Source organism: Sus scrofa, chromosome 12 (genome assembly GCF_054392235.1).
Source record: "Sus scrofa isolate SSC_HxYL_T2T_F1_AM1 chromosome 12, Sscrofa_HxYL_maternal_Yorkshire_Landrace_v2.0, whole genome shotgun sequence".
In the NCBI taxonomy this organism is placed as follows: domain Eukaryota; kingdom Metazoa; phylum Chordata; class Mammalia; order Artiodactyla; family Suidae; genus Sus; species Sus scrofa.
Window position 1 is genome coordinate 59277595 of NC_139394.1, and position 16792 is coordinate 59294386.

Consider the following 16792-nt stretch of genomic DNA (forward strand, 5'->3'; position numbering starts at 1 on the left):
TTGCCATAGAGAAGCTTTAATTTCATGCTTCCAAATCTGTCAGCCTCTTATTATTTTTGCCTTGGGTGGACATGTTTGGCATCTGTTCCCAGGCTCCACTCTAGGCTCCTGTAACCTATTTTTATTCTATTACTTTTATGGTTTTGTTTTCCATATTTAAGTAGTTAATCCATCTGAAAGTTATTTTTATGTTTGCACTAGAATTCAATTTTTTGGAGAGAATTTTCACCCCTTTTTTTGGGTCTGTCAGTTATGCTGGATATTAAATGACACACTTTTTTTTTCTTTTCCTTTTAGGGCCGCACCTGCGGCATATGGAGGTTCCCAGGCTAGGGGTCTAATCAGAGCTATAGCTGCCGGCCTACACCATAGCCAGAGCAACGCCAGATCTGAGCTGCGTCTTCGACCTGCACCATAGCTCATGGCAACGCCAGATCCTTAACCCACTGAACGAGGCCAGGGATCGAACCTGCGTCTTCCTGGTTCCTAGTCGGAGTTGTTTCCACTGCACCATGCCAGGAACTCCAATAATGTGCTATTTTAATATCTATAGCCATATAGTATTTTTAAAGACCTAATAGGAAAGTATCTCATTCTTATTCTTCTTAAAGAATACATAAATACATACATAATAAATATTACCATAGAACACTTATTCCATGCAATAGACTTAATCTTGTTAAATTTTAGGAGATATTATTGGTATATTTGGTTGCAGTTACGTTAATTTCCATGACACTCGATGTTATTACAATATTGATTCAATTTAGCAACGTGTCTCTGAAATTCTTTATCCTTCAGTAAATTTTGTTTTCTGTACGTAGGTTTTTCACATTTCTTTATTTTATATTTTTTGTTGCTATTGTAAATTGGGTTTTTCTCCCCCCATTATGGTTTCTTTCTGGTTACTGCTATTCTATAAGAAAGCTCTTAGCTACCTGAATACTAGTCTGACAGTTCTTTGGGTGCGTCTCTTCGTCTTGACAGAAAAGCAATTGTTTGATCTCTACGTCATTAAAATGTCAACTTCTCCGGAAGAGGAAATATTCCTTTTTTTTTTTTTGTCTCTTTGCATAGGCAAAATCTCTATAAGGATGAAGAGGAAGGTGACTGACCTAACAATGCAAATGCTTCCAGTGGTTCCCTGTGGGCTCTTACCTTATTTATTTATTGACTTCATTTTTGGCTGCCCCAAAGCATATGGAGCTCCCAGGCCAGGGCATTTGCTAAGCTTCTTCTTTTTTTTGGAGGGAGGGGGCTCTTTCCTTATTAAAGGCCCTTTCAGATATTAATAGTTTCCACATATTAGAGGGGCTTTGAACATCAGGAATTCTTTATTTCTTTTTTTTAATGTTAAATATTTTTATTTGGGGTGGATGTTGAATTTTATCAAATGTTTCAAAAGCCTCTGCTGGGATGTTTATGTGACTTCATTCCTTTGAGCCACCGATGTGATGAATTACTTCAATGTGGGGCCACCTCTCTGCAAATCACACTTTTTTATTTTTTATTTTTTTGCTCTATAATAGTTTTGTTAGACTTCACTTTCATGTCTGTGACAACACCTGCAGTTTCCCAAGAACTCCTACTTTTCAGAATCCACGTACGAAACGTGGGCAGTACCCGGCCCTTGTCCACACCTGTCACAGGGCCCAGCTACCTGTCTGTTCCCAGCACCAGCCACCTTCCCGGGTCAGGACTGAGTCCAGGCACTCATGCATTCCTCTACTTGCGCCTGGGGTAAAGAGAACAGGGGTCTCCTGTCTGCACTGCGGGGGCTTCTCTGTCTGACCTGCGCAGACTCGGAGACCCCTTGGCTAACCAGAGCAGAGGCACAGGCGGGGCCTCCTTGTCCTGAACCCTTGCCCAGGTTACCCTAGAATTCCTCCTTGAGTTATCACCTGACGACTGATGAACTGTGATGCACCCAGCACCGTGAAGAGGGGACTCCGAGGCTGTGAAGCAGGTGGAGGGCAGAGGTGAGCTGAGGGATAGGGGGCAAGAAGGGCCATGGCCAAAGCCTAGTTTCGGAAGAGCTGGAAACCTCCTGACCGTGTGGCCCCTGGCCCACGTGCGGGCTGCCTCCGCACTTACCTGGGGCCTTCAGCTCAGCATCGATGAAGGTGAGCAGTTCCTGGCAGATGCTGCAGTACGGAACCGGCCAGGTCAGGAATCGGTGGTAGGTTCTGGCTGCTTTCAGAAGGAGATCTGAGTCTGGCGGGAAGTGTGGCGTCTGGGGTGGGGAGGGAGCGGCAAGCAGAGAGGGCTGGGTGAGAGAAGGCTCACTGATAATCCAGAACAGGTCCTGCTCCTTCCTGGAATGTTCCACAAGGGCACACACTTCCTGGCGGCAGGATGAGGGTAGGCAGCATTGAAAGCCACCGACAGGAAGTGGGTTACAGATGGGCAAACTGGTGCCCAGGAGGTCTCTACCATAGGGCCTTGTTTTTAACCAAACCCAAGAGTGTGCCAAATCCATGAGACCGCCTCTCTGAAAAGCTGTCACCTTGAGGTCATCTTAAATGGGATCCTTTGCTGCCCCTCATCTCGGGGAATGGTCTTCGATGCCTAAACTACCTTTATTGAAATATCCTCACAAGAGGCAAACCTTTATTCTTTGAAGTGGATTGACTCTGGGTACATGCGGTCATTTGGTGCCACCAGTCTGGTGAAGGAGGGGGGGTGACTGCATTGGGCGAAGCTGCCCGCTAGATACCAAAGGAGGCGGGCATCCACTCGCTTAGCAGACTCTCCTTTGTGGCCTGTGAACAGGCTGTGATCGGATTTCCTCTATGGGCGCCAGACACTCCAGGCACAGTGGCGTCCACATGGGCGCCTCTCAAACGGCTCATCTGAAGCCATCGGAGGGTTGACACCCATGTCCAGTGTCGCTGGGGACAGTTTCCGCCCGTGTGTTTACGGGCAGAGCTGTGCAGGCTACGTCCCCTTCACGGGGGCTGTCCTTCCCTCTGGACCCGCCATCCCCAGCCGGGCCCGCGCTGGAACTTACACAGAGGACAGTAGAATAGAAGAGCAGGGCCAGGGGCGCGAGGAGGTCATAGGTGCCCTTCTCTTGGACCTGCGGCAAGGACAGGAGAGGGGTGAGGCTCACTCACAGCGTGCACTACACAACAGAGCTTCCTCTCTGTTCCTTTTTGGCCTTTCTTTCCTCCCTCCGTCCATCCCTTGCTCCCCCCTTCCTCCCTCCCCCCCTCCCTCCCTTCCTTGGTCACAGCACACAGCAGCTTGATGTGGGATTTCAGTTCCCAGACCAGGGATTGAACCCGGGGCCACAGCGGTGCAAGCACTGAATCCTAACCATCCGACCACCTGGAAACTCCCTTTTCCTTTCCTTTTTTTTAAGTGAAAAGTAACGTAATCACAGGACAAAAACTGTAGAAAAACAGAAGTTTAAAAAACCCACAGTACCCCCCTTCCAAACACAGCCACAAGTCCTGTTTTAACGTATATTCCTCCTCACGCCATTTCTCTGTGCATTTTGCTCCGCAAAGTTGTAATCATCAGATACGTGTGTTCAGGCTTAATGTCTTTTACCTGTCATATTATAAATGGGTTTCTCTTTTGCTACATCATGTCTAAAACCACATCTTCCCCCTTCCTAGCTATACTTTTATCTATTATTTGTGTTGTAAATATGGTTTCCAGTTCTTTGGAGGTTTTTTTTTGCTTTTTTTCAGGGCTGCACCCACGGCATATGGAGGTTCCCGGGCGAAGGGTCTAATCGGAGCTACAGCCGCCAGCCTTTGCCACAGCCACAGCCACAGCAAGGCCAGATCCAAGCCACATCAGTGACCCACACCACAGCTCAAGGCCACGCCGGATCCTTAACCCACTGAGCGAGGCCAGGGATGGAACCCACCACCTCATGGGTCCTAGTCGGATTCATTTCTGCCATGCCACAATGGGAACTCTTATGTTTTCCAGCTTTGGTGTTGCTGTTTCAATTTTATGGATTTCTGGGTGTACCTGAATGACTAGTGTTAGCTTTTTCCTTTACGGGTTTTTGCTTTTGCATGCGAAAATGATGTAAATATTCCTATATAGTCTCTTCTTTTCTTGGAAGCTTCATTTTCTTAAATTTAAATCTTTAACCCATCTACACTTTCATCTGCTGAGTAATGTGATTGGGACTCTCCCCATGTTTTGAAATATTTCATCAATTTTCCCTAAACCATTTAATAAATTTTACTGATGCAATTTTTTTAATATCTTAAATTTTGTTTCTACCCTTGGAGAATATCCATCATTTTTTATGAGCTGTATAATGCTCTTTCTGGTAGATCTCCATAAGTTATTAGCTTTATTTTAGACACTTTGGATTATTTTTATTTTAAGTACTTGTGCAGTGAAAACTTTTGGGTACACACCTTTTTCCACAATGTGGATTATTTATCTAGGATAGAACCCAAGTAGTGGAATTAATGGACCAAAGGCTATAAACATATTTACGGTCCTTGAAACGTACTGCCAAAGTGCTTTTCCAAAAGAATTTCGCCATTTATAATACCTTGTATATGTGAAAGTATCAGTTTCACCACACTCTTGCTTCTACTGGTTATTATAATGTTTTCGCAAATTTGCTAGGCAAACGCTGTGCCATCATGGTTTTCATTTGCATTTATTTTATTATGACTGAGGCAATGTTTTCCATAGTGTTTACAAGTTCTATTTCTTCTTTTGTGAATCATCTCTTTTTTTCTTTTTTCTTTCTTTGCTTTTTTTTTTGGGGGGGGGGGGAGCAGCACGTCCACAGCATTTGGAAGTTCCCAGGCCAGGGATCAAACCTATGTCACAGCAGTGACCTGAGCTGCGCAGTGACAACATCAGATCCATCACCTGCTGGGTTTAGGGAACTCCAAACACACTCTTTTTAAAGAGTCACAACAGCCTACTTACTGAACTGTTAGTTTTCTCCAGCCCGTTTTCTCTCGTGTCTTTGTCCTCATGGATCTTTTTGAGGAAAGGAATTCAGTCGGGCTTTCTCTACCATTCCAGCCAATACCTTGACTTCCAAGCAACATCTGTCTTAAGAAGCAGCTTCAACTCAGGAGCCTGGCTTACTTATCACAGGTTCTTATTGAAAGGCTCGTATCTCAGAGTTCCCGTTGCGGCTCAGTGGTAATGAACCCAACCAGCATCCATGAGGACAAGGACGTGAGTTGGATCCCTGGCCTCGATCAGTGGGTTAAGGATCCGGCGTTGCCATGAGCTGTGGTGTAGGTCACAGATGCGGCTTGGACCCTGAGTTGCTGTGGTGTAGGCTGGCAGCTGCAGCTCCAATTCCACCCCTAGATCCGAGCCACAGCTGCGACATGCTGGCTCCTTGGGAACCTCCACATGCCACCCTCCATCCACAAGCAGCGCTGAAGCAGAGAACTCACAGGCTTCCAGCGCCTTCACCAAGCCCCTCGGTGGCCCAGGCACCTCAGAAGTGACACTCTGCGGGGATCTGTTTCTTCTTAACTCAATGAGGCTGATCCCAGCACCACCCTTCGAGCCCTGTCCGGCCCTTACCTCTCGGGTTTTCTGCAGGATCTGCTCCAGGAGGATAAGGAAGTGGCCCGGATCCCTGCTGACCAGCTCCTGCAGGCTCCAACAGTTTAGACACAGCCCAGCTGGAAAGGGAGAAAGAGGCCAGGGGTCATTGGTGTTTGGAGGGCAGTGGGAATTCCTGGGGCTGCATTTGGGCATTCCCTTCGAAAGTAAGAGTCTCAGGAGTTCCCGCTGTGGTGAGACAGGATCGGCAGTGTTTTGGGAGTGCAGGGATGCAGATTTGATGCACGGCCCAACACAGCGGGTCAAGGATCCAGCATGTCGCAACGGTGGCTCAATAAAAAAGAAAATTATGCTAAAGTAAGAATCTCAGAAAATTCTGGATCAACATGCTCAACTCCATCCCACCCCATCAGGACCTAACATCCACAGGCTCTGAAAATGCAGAGAGGGGCTGGGATCCCCCTTAGAGGAATAGCAATGATTCTGCTGCCTGGGGCCTCTGGGGTGGGAATCTCCAAGTGGCAGGGAAAGGGACAGAAGCAGAGGTGGCTGGCAGGATGAAAGGGGCCCCGGGAAACTCCAGCTCAGGACGCGAGGCGGAGTCTGCGACAGCCAGGGATCTCCCAGGGCTGCCCGGCCAGGGGTACCTGGGAAGGGGAAGCGCCATTCATTTATATTTTGAAAACTCTGATGAGCACTCTGACACCCTGTAACTTCCCCAGACTTTCTTATTTTGTCAATTTCTGCTTCCCTGCAGTCCGCAAGGGTAAATCCCCCCCTTTAAAGGGGCGATCACAGAGGTGTGGGCGTGGGGGTGGGGAGTGATGGCCACGGGGGCAGAAGTGGCCCCTGGATGTGCAGCAGATCCTCCCAAGGTCTTGAAGGTCCCCAGCAATGTGTTCCTTCAGTCACAGGTTTTTGTAAAATTTGCAAAAATCAGGTATTTTTGTATGCTTTGACTTAAGGATGGCCTCTCAATTCTAGAAGCTTAGTCTTTTAAAAGCTGGGTAGGAGTTCCTGTCGTGGCGCAGGGGGTTAACGAATCCGACTAGGAATCACGAGGTTGCGGGTTCGATCCCTGGCCTTGCTCCGTGGGTTAAGGATCCAGCTTTGCCGTGAGCTGTGGTGTAGATCGCAGACGTGGCTTGGATCCTGAGTTGCTGTGGCTGTGGTGTAGGCCGGCAGCTACAGCTCCGATTGGACCCCTGGCCTGGGAACCTCCATATGCTGCGGGAGCGGCCCAAGAAATGGCAAAAAGACAAAAAAAAAAAAAAAAAAAAAAAAAAAAAAGTTGGGTAGGAGGCCACAAGGAAGAAAGTTGTCATTGATTGACCCCTCTTGTGTGCCTCCATGGTGCCAGGCCTTTCGCAAATTGCCTCCACTGAGTCGCTCATTCTCCCCTGGGGGAAGGTGATTCCTGCTGTCATTATTCCCACTTTACAGACAGGGTTGGAACCAGAACCTGCCACTTCCTGGTCTGGTGCTCGATGCAGCCCCTGAGGCTTCCTGGGGTCCCAGCTGCGCCACCCCGGCTCCCTCAGACCTACCTGACCAGGAGGTGGAGCGGCGGCTGAGGCTGAGCCCGTGCAAGCAGCGCTCCAGGGCGTGCTGGATGCGGTCCTCCGTGCACGTCGTGGCCCCTGGCTGCATCCTGAGTCATCGCCTGCAAGGGGGGGAGGTGGGACAGATGCTGGTCAGCCTGGAGACCTCCAGGCTCAAGAAGCCCAGTGCCGCCAGCCGGGCCACAGCTTGGCTGCTGTGGCCACAGGACCAGGGGCTGACGGCTGCCTCCAGGGCTGGAGTGGCTCGTGGGCTCCTGGAGGGGCTGCTTGGAGCGGCAGGACAGGGCACTCCTGAGGCCCAACAGCACAGGCCTCGGGAAGCCGGGGCGGGGGGAGCAGAGAGATGTGGGCCCCACCGGCCAGTGGCAAGTGACTCCAAGAGCCCGGGGAGGGGGGCGCTGCCCAGGATGGGGCCAGACCATCGTGCTGTGCGGGAGGACCTCAAAGGAAAAATCAGGATCCCTTGGGGGACTTTTCCTGAGTTTCCAGGCTGGAGTCTCCCAGCCCCCCGGGGCTAGACAGGGATGCTGGTCCTGATGACAAGGCCCCAGAGAGTCCCCTCTGTGTGCTGGGTGCTCGGAGGCTGAGTCCGGGTGGGTGGACACTTCATGTGTCCCGGACCCCACCCAGCCACACCGTCAGCGGGGTGCCCAGCCCACAGGCACCCGGTCCTTTTCTGCCTCACCTCCACTTTGGGCATTTTCCTTTGCTTTCTTAGAGGCTTAGCAAAGTCGCCAGTTATCCACAGACCTGGCTCGGCTTGGTCTTCCAAAGAACCCCTCCCTTGCCCCACGGAGGGTGCTGCGTGCGGGCTGGAGGCTGGGGTGGGGATCTAAGAAGGGCTTTTCGCATCAGATGGGGAACTGTGCCAATGGCCACATTCCGAGAGCCTGCAGCAGGGCCAGCCCAGCTTCACAGCGATGTGTGTGGGCTCCTGGGTCCCTTGGGAAGCTGGGACAGGAAGTTTAGCACAGTGAATAAGCCTGGCCCTTGGCAGCCACAGACCCGGACCCAAATCTCAACTCTAGTTTTTGCTGGTCACGCAACTGGGCAATTTCTTTGACTCTTCTGAACCTCGGTTTGCTTGTCTGTAAAATGGGGCTGACGACGGTACTCACCCCGCAGGGCTGTTGGGAAGATTACATGCCGCAGGGATGCCCTGAGCAAGCTTTCAGGACACGGAACTCTCCCGCTATCGTCTCTGCCACAATCCCTGTCTCTCTCAGGAATTTCACTGCATTCACCCCATCCAAGCAGACCCTGAAGCTGGCTGCTCGGGCCAGGTCATAGAGGGAAGCTGAGCAGGCCGTGGTCCAGCTGTGTGGACCTGGAGATGGACCAGGAAACCACAAGCAGAAGTAGAGAGCGCAGAGCTGAGCCATGCAAATGACATGCAAAGAGCTAGGAAATCCTGCCGTGGACGCTGCTCGCAAGTCACAGAAGCCCCAGTAGGCAAATCCTCCTACTTCCCCAGCCGGGGAGGAACCAGGCACCGAGGGAGACAAGCCCTCTGTGAGCGGCCCAGCCCCACTTCTTCACCTCGGTGATGCTCTGGGGGCGCGCGCAAGGGGAGCAGAGCGCATGCGTTCATCCTTCCGCGGATTTACCAGCCCCCCTAATATGTGCCAGGCACTGAGGACACAGCAGTGAACCCAGCAGCCGTGCCGCGTGGCGGGAGGCAGCGATGGGAACAACTTAACACAGAAAGATGTCGTGGCAGAGGGGGACACACACCAGGAAAAAAGTAATGGCACTGGGAGGCGGCCGAAGGGGGGGGGGGGGCTCTCAGAAGGGGCATTTTAACTGGATGAGGAGGCCAGGAGAGAAGTGAGAGGAAAGAATGTTCCAGAAAGAGGAGGCAGTATGTGCCAAGGTCTGGACACAGGAATGAGCCTGCCAGGAGCTGAGACCTGGAGCACAGGGCCCAGGACGGACCAGCCCCCCAGGTCACCCATCTTCCCGCAGCTGAGGGGCTGGACCGAGTTCGGAAACACTCTCATCCGCCAGTCAGGACCGCGGATCTTGGGTGTGTTTCCACGAGTGGTACCTAGATGTCCAAAGACGACCTTGGGCCCTTCCTGGGCAACTTTCGTGTCTCTTTGGGGCTTTTGTGTGCTGACTCCTCGGGGAGGCCAGGCAGGGAGTCGACTGACCCTGAGCCACACCACGTGCACTAGGGTTTGAGGCCCCTCCTCCCTGGATGCGCGGGCACCCAGCACGGCTGTGTGTCCCCGGAAGGAATCCTTGGCCTGCGCCTAGCTCTTTTGCCTGCGGTGGCCGCCCAAGTACAAGACCCTCTTAAGCACCGCCCGCTGCGGGCCCAGGGCTGACTGGCGCCCCCTAGAGGAGCCAGAGCGCCAGGCACCTTCGAAAGGATGAGTCTGGCGCATGAATGGCCGCCTCAGTTGGCATCCGCAGGGCTTTGTCATCACAGGTTGATTTCTCCCCATTAGGCAGGAGCTGGGAGGAGACGCTGAGACCCCGCGAGGAGGAGGGCAGCCTGGGGTGGGGGCAGAGCTGGGAGCATCACGCCGCAATACAAAGACCGGGATCTAACGTAGGGCTTGTGAAACCCCAAACTGCAGCTGAGGCCCAGCTCGAAGCACAGAAGGTGCTCGGAGACCTTGCTGCTGAGGCGCCAGGAGTCAGAGTGGGCTCCCGGGGAGGGGCAGCAGCTGTGCTGGGGGGGGGCCTGTCGGCAGGGATCCGTCCAGACCTGGCACGGCTGCCCACCTTCCCTCAGCCAATCCAAGAGGGCTGGAAAGAGAGAAGGGTCCTGCCTTCTCCCCGCAAGGCCAAGGGCAGAGGGGCTTAAAGAGAATCCCTCATTCAGACTGGACACCTGCCAGGAGGGGAGGCTGCCGCTGTGCTCACAGCTCCCTCTCCCTTCAGCCAGCACACTGGCTGCCCTGCTACTTGGGAGCCGCGGGCGGGCTGCGAGGTGGAGCAGAAGGGGCAGGTGCCTGCTGGGGCAGGCAAAGTCATGAGCTCCTTGCGTGTGTATCGGGGGGCGTGGGGGGGTGGATACTAGGATGAAAAGCTGACTTCTGCTTTGTTGATTCTTCACTAGAGGGCTCCCAGCAGGGTGAAGGAAACTCAGCAGTGAGAGGCCGACCCCCCGTGGGAGAAGCTGGAGCCAGCGGGATGAAGCCATGGGCGCTCTGTGGCACAGAGATGTTCAACAACTTGCCTAAGGTCACACAGCTAGGAGGTGGCAACCCAGGGAGTCTGGCTCTGGACCACTGCAGTCCGCTGCCCCTCAGCACAGTCAGATGCAGTTATTGGAAGAAAAATAAAACAAATGCACGTTTCCACCCCTGCAAATACCGACTCAATTACCTGTAACATGATCTTGCTTTAGGCGACCTACCTTCCCTGTGGCTGGGAATCTTGAGCCCACATGTCTGTCTATACCAGCTGCCCACTGCAGCCCAGCCTCCTCCAGAGAGAAGACAAGGGCTCACCGCAGCAACACTCTAGGCTGGACCCGGTGATGGCCCGGGGGGCTCGAGGGGCTCAGGTGTTCTTTCGCTCAGACTGAGGGCTAAACCCCGCGGACTAGGTTTAAAGGTCCCTCCACCGAGTCCCTGCTGCGATAGACATGTTGGCTGTGTCACGAGGCAGGAATGAGTCACCCTGCCCCACTGTGACCCAGTGCAGTGGATGCAAAGGCCAGATGCAAATGAACATCCTCAGCCGATATCACCTCCGCTGCAGCCCTATCCTTAGAGCAGCGTCCTGGGGTGGCTGCGAGCAACCTGCACAGGGGCTCGGAATGCCCCCCGGCAGCACCCCCCCCCAAGGCCTCAGGGTCCATGCTTCCTCCCTTGTCTGGGCCTTGTCCTCAGGGCACTGGGCAGAGTTCCCGGTGTGCCAGCCTCTCTGACATCCCGAGGCCATCCAGATCTTGCCTCAGCTCTTCAGAGGCAGGACTTGCCCGGAGCCGAGGGGTGCGAGCCCGGCCAGCAGAGGATCCTCAGCTGATTCCACAGGGATTCATGCAGCACACGAGACTCGCTGCCTGGCCCTCGGACACCCTCATTTCCCTTTGATGAGTCAGTCGCGAGTGGTTCTACGTTCTGGTGACTTGTCAGCAGAAGCCCACTGGCTCTGGGCGCGGAGATGACCGGGGGAGAGGTGGCTGCTCTCCTTCCCCAAGGATGATGCCTTTCGTCAAAGGCTTGGCCGGCAAGGCCTGGCTTCCCCTGGCATCATCCTCCCACCCACCCTGGCACCTCAGTAAGAGCAGCTCGAGTTGCGAAATTCCAGCGGCTGCCCGGAATAGGAATGCTCCCCCCCTACACACACACACCCCCCTGCCACTCACAGGAGGTGGTGTTGAAACATTCAACAGCAGGGCCTGCTGTCACCTCCAAGTTCCTCTTTTGAGCCAGTAAGGATGAATCCTTTAGCACTGAGGACCCTAAACACTGAGGCCTGGAGCCGGAGTGGGGGTGGGGGGCAGCGGGCAGGGGGAGACCGCCTCTTCACATGTTGACGTGACCTCATGATGCGAGACAGGGGTCATCTCTCCTCTTGACTAGTGACCTCAGGACTAGTCAGAGGGGCAGGGTCTGCCTGGATTCACACCCGGATGCTCTACCCGGGGCAGGGAAGGCAGCTTCTTTTCTTGGGAGGGCTCCCCATCGCAGAAGGACAGAATTGGGGGGGCCATACCTTCTAGGGAGAGAAGCAGGGGCCCCAGGCTCTGGCCACACCCCGCACTGCTTCCCTGGTGTTCTGGACTATTCCAGGCCCATGCTTTAAAGACTCAGCCCCACAGATGGACGTAAGAAGCTTCAAGGCATGTGGTCCTGCGATGACCCCGCCCACTTCAGTCCTGGCCCCGCCTCCTTCCCTTCCTTCCCAAGGTCCTCTTCGGCTTGACACCCCCGCACCCTGTCACCACGCTCATCCTCGTGACTCCTAGGAAGGCAGAATTTCTTCTGCAAACTAATTTAAAGCTGTGGCCACTCCCATTAGGGCTCAGTAGATTTGGCGTTGCTGTGGCTGTGGTGGAAGCTGCAGATGCGGCTTGGATCCTGCATTGCTGTGGCTGCAGCTCCCATTCGACCCCTAGCCTGCCAACTTCCATATGCCGCGGGTGCGGCCCTAACATATAAATAAATCAATATAAAACAAAAAATCGTTCATTTCCAATGTAGATACACCGGAAACCAAAGAGAATGGGGGTGAGAGAGGGGCTGAAGGAGGAGGGCGTGAGATGGCAGTTAAGGAGGAGCTACGCTTCTCTGGGGAGACCTCAGACAAGGCTTTGACTCCTGGACACCACAGCAATCCTTTTACATGCCCTCAATCAAAGAAACTTCGGGATATGGGGGGAGGGGACAAAAATGGGACACAAACAATAACAAATCAACCTAACTGTACTAGAAATGACTCACATGACCACACGAAAAGAAAAGGGGAACGCAAGAGCTACGTTGAGTAACTTTGGAAAATAGTATTTTGATTGGATACCGTAAGGCCCTAGACCAAAAGAACCGTATACAAATACGATGTTCTAGTTACTAAACCTGTTTCTCATGAGGATGGGGGTTAACCCCCCCCCCGAAATTTCTTCATAGATATGCCAGGAGTGAACAAATAAGCGAACAAACCTCGGATAATGAGAGCGGGTTTCTTACTGATGGAGAGAGAAGTTACAGATAAGGAAAGGGAGACGGGGAGTTCCCGTCGTGGCTCAGTGGTTAATGAATCAGACTAGGAACCATGAGGTTGCAGGTTCGATCCCTGGCCTTGCTCAGTGGGTTAACGATCCGGCGTTGCCGTGGGCTGTTGTGTAGGTCGCAGACGCGGCTCGGATTCCGTGTTGCTGTGGCTCTGGGGTTAGGCCGGTGGCTACAGCTCTGATTCGACCCCTAGCCTGGGAACCTCCATATGCCCCGGGAGCAGCCAAGAAATGGCAAAAAGAAAAAAAACTTCAAAAAGTAAATAAATAAAGGGAGACGTCTAGAATGAACTACCCTGGGGGTTGGAGTGGAATCGGAGAAATCAGTACAGGCTCTTAGGTTTGTTTGCTTTTCTTTTCCACCTGCACCAGTGGCATATGGAAGCTCCCAGGCCAGGGATCGAATCCAAGCCAGAGCTGCAACCTCCACCACCGCTGCAGCAACACCGGATTCTTAACCCACCACACCGGGCTGGGGACAGAACCAGCGCCTCCACAGAAACAAGCTGATCATTAACCCACTGTGCCACACTGCATCTCCTGAACTCATAGTTTTTAATGTAGGTACAGGTAGATAGATATAGAAGTGAAAAAAAGATGTGCGTACGCTCGGATTAATATATACCTCTCAATTTTCTAGCTCCGTCTGCCGAGAGAGCCTAGAAACAATGAGCCCCCCTAGTACCCAGACCTTGGTTTCTCAATATTCTCCAATCAAAGGAACCGGGGCTCCTTAGAGAAGTGGCTGAATCTAGGACTGGGCAGAAAATATAGAAGATAAATCTGGAACATCTTGTAGAGCCAGAAAACAAGCCAATCCTTGAAAAAGGATGAGGGGTGTCAAAAGGACATGGAAGCCAGCTTAAAGGAGCCCTCGACGGCCAAAGCCAGGGCAATCCGAACAGCTAAATAGTGAACAGTGTTGGATTACAATTCATAGGATGAAACAAATGCCCATGCGTCTACACTAATGTCATAAATAATAAAGTTAAAAGGAAAAAATGGAGGCGAAGGGACAAGTCTTCATTACAAAAGAATTCCAACTCATAAACGCGGGAGGAATGAAATACAAAATGACCAGCACACAAGCACCATGGTAATAATTATTTACAAGGAAGATACACTAATGGATGCTAAAATCTGCAGGTGAACATCTGAGAGGAAACAAGATATTTACCCGGTCTCAGGGTATTTCCCCCAAGAAATGGATCAATTACAAAGAGAAAACAAGGACTTCCCAGTGAAGAGATCCAGCCCTGCCTCAACTTCCCGACCAAACTGAGCAGCGACACCATCCGTCCCCAGATACGGGGTCCCGAGGGGGATGTAGCATCACTTCTTGGGGGATTCTTGCCCAATATTCATAACCACACAGTCTACCCATGAGAGATGATTCAAAACCCAATGGAGAAAAAAATTCTATAAAGTAACTCACCAGACCCAAAGTCATAAAGTACAAGGCAAGACCGAGGAACTGTCAAAGCCTGGAAGAGATGAAGGAGACAAAAACGACGAAATGCAATGTGGGATCCTGGGCTGGATTTTGGAACTGAAAGGGGATGTTGGGGGAAAGAGGCTAAAATCCAAATAAGGGTTTGGACCAATGCCCTCTTCCTGGAATTTGGACGGCTATACCGTGCCATGTAAGTTGCTAACATTAGGGGGAAGCTTGGTGACGGGGATTGGGGACCACGTAACCCTTTCTATGGTTACCTGGCCTCACACACCCTCTATCTATCTTTCCTGGTGGTTTTCAAAAGCCTCACTGTCCTTCATGAACTTGATTAAACTGCTATTTAATGAAGAGTCGCAGTTCCTAATTACTGGGAGGGGGACCAGTGCGGAGCTGGCTGCCTCAAAATCCCCTAACCCCACGTTCCTAAACTGGGGTTGAGAATCTCTGGAGGCTCTTAGAGGCAAATTTTCCTTTCGATGGCAATAGTTAGTCGTTCGTATCGTTCGTATATTCTGGAACATCTTGATAAGGCCATGACCAAATGCCACCATGAGATGCCAATGCACTTGTGTCTATCACCGAATTGTTGTCCCCCTAAAAGGACAGGGCATGCCAGGTGTGTTCTTGGTATCCGCGAGAGCTCAAGTTTGAGCCTAAGCGTTAAAATACAGAAAATGTTTAGAATAGTGCCTAGCACATAATAAGCATTCAATAAATGCTATTGATTAGCTATTAGGGTGCTTTCTTTCTTTCTTTCTTTGGCTGCCCTATGGCATAAGGGCCAGAGATCAAATAGGAGCCGCAATTGTGGCAACACAAGATCCTTAACCCACTGTGCTGGGCTGAGGATTGAACCTGTGTCCCAGCATTGCAGAGACACCGCAACCTGGTTGTTTCACAGCGGGAGCCCCTTAAGGTGCTTTCTTAACATACACATTTCTGCTGCCCAACTCCAGGTGGCTTTGAGATAAGGCCAAGAAATAAAACATTCCCTGGAAGACTTTGATTCAGAGTAATGGTTTCTGTTTTACAAATAAATACACACCCACCTCCTCACCACACAAACACACGACTACAAGACTGGGAAGGCACCTTAGAGGCCAGCTAGTACGACTCTCCCATTCTGCAGATAGGAAAATAGAGGCTCTGAGCAATGAAGAGCCTGGCTCAGATGAGAAAGGGGCAAATCTGTAACTAGAATCTGAGTCTAGAACCCCGGACAGTCATGGCATCCTCTGGCTTGGATAGGAATCAGATACTGGTGCCTCAGCTCCTCTCCTCACGGTTAATTTTAGAATTCTTTTTCAAATTTCTTCCAGAGTTTCAGGGCATTCGATTACTTCACGTGTCAACTCTGTAAATTTAGGTTTCCTAACAACAGCATTCATTCGAGTCAGATTTAAAAATGCATTAGCAATGATCTGGCTCTAGAAGTCCTATATATTTTAAAATACATACATTTCTTTTTTATTGAAGTATAGTTGATTTACAATGTCGTGGCAATTTCTACTGTACAGCAAAGTGACTCAGTTATATATACATACATAAACTTTTTTTTTTTTGGCCTTTTTCTAGGGCCACACCCGCAGCATATGGAGGTTCCCAGGCCAGGGGGTTAATTGGAGCTGTAGCCGCCGGCCTACACCACAGCCACAGCAACGTGGGATCCGAGCCACATCTGTGACCTGCACCATAGCTCATGGCAATGCCGGATCCTTAACTCACTGAGCAAGGCCAGGGATGGAACCTGCAACCTCAGGGTTCCTAGTTGGATTCGTTTACCACTGAGCCATGATGGGAACCCCCTACATTCTTCGTTATATTGTTTTCTATTACGGTTTATCTCAGGATATTGAATACACTTCCCTGTGCTGTAGAGCAGGACTTTGTTGTTTATCCATTCATGTGTAATAGTTCACATCTGCTAACCCTAAACTCCCAGTCCATCCCCCCCCACCCCCGCTTCTCCCCCTTGTCAAGTCTGTTCTCTGTAACTGTGAGTCTGTCTTTGTTTCATAGATAGGTTCATTTGTGTGTGTGTGTGTCTCTCTCTCTCTCTCTTTTTTTTTTTTTTTTTTTTTTTTTGTGGCTGCTCTGTGGCCTGTGGAGTTCCCGGGCTAAGGGATCAGATCTAAGCTGCAATTGCAACGCTGAAGCAATGCCAGGTCATTTAACGCACTGTACTGGGGATCAAACCAGCCGCCTGGTGCTGCAGAGAGGGTGCCGTTCCCATTGCACCACAGCAGGAACTCCTGTGTCATATTTTAGATCCCACATATAAGGGATATCATTTTGTATTTGGACATACTTCACTTAGTATGATAATCTCTAGTTCTACCCATGTTGTGCTGCAAGTATCATTCTTTCTTTTTTATGGCTGAATAGTATTCCATTATATATAGATGTCCTATATACTTTTAAAAATTATTTTTGAATCTGTGATTTTAGCCGCCTCTTAATCGTAGTGTTATAATGTTATGGTTTCTTTTACAATACCCATCCATATTTGCATTAAATATGTTTGCACATCACAATTCCTTAAATGATTATTTTTGAAATTTGTAA

At 51.0% G+C, this 16792-nt stretch overlaps 1 protein-coding gene across 1 annotated transcript in view; it reads right to left on the minus strand.

Annotated features, from left to right (window-relative positions):
• The window catches only part of PIK3R5 (phosphoinositide-3-kinase regulatory subunit 5), a gene marked incomplete at its 5' end in the record, with an annotated part of 68171 nt that overhangs the window by 23552 nt on the left and 27827 nt on the right, over nt 1–16792 (minus strand). The window contains 4 exon segments of the mRNA NM_213851.1: nt 2095–2233; nt 3011–3079; nt 5536–5636; nt 7065–7180. Of these exon segments, the coding sequence (NP_999016.1) occupies nt 2095–2233; nt 3011–3079; nt 5536–5636; nt 7065–7167 (412 nt within the window).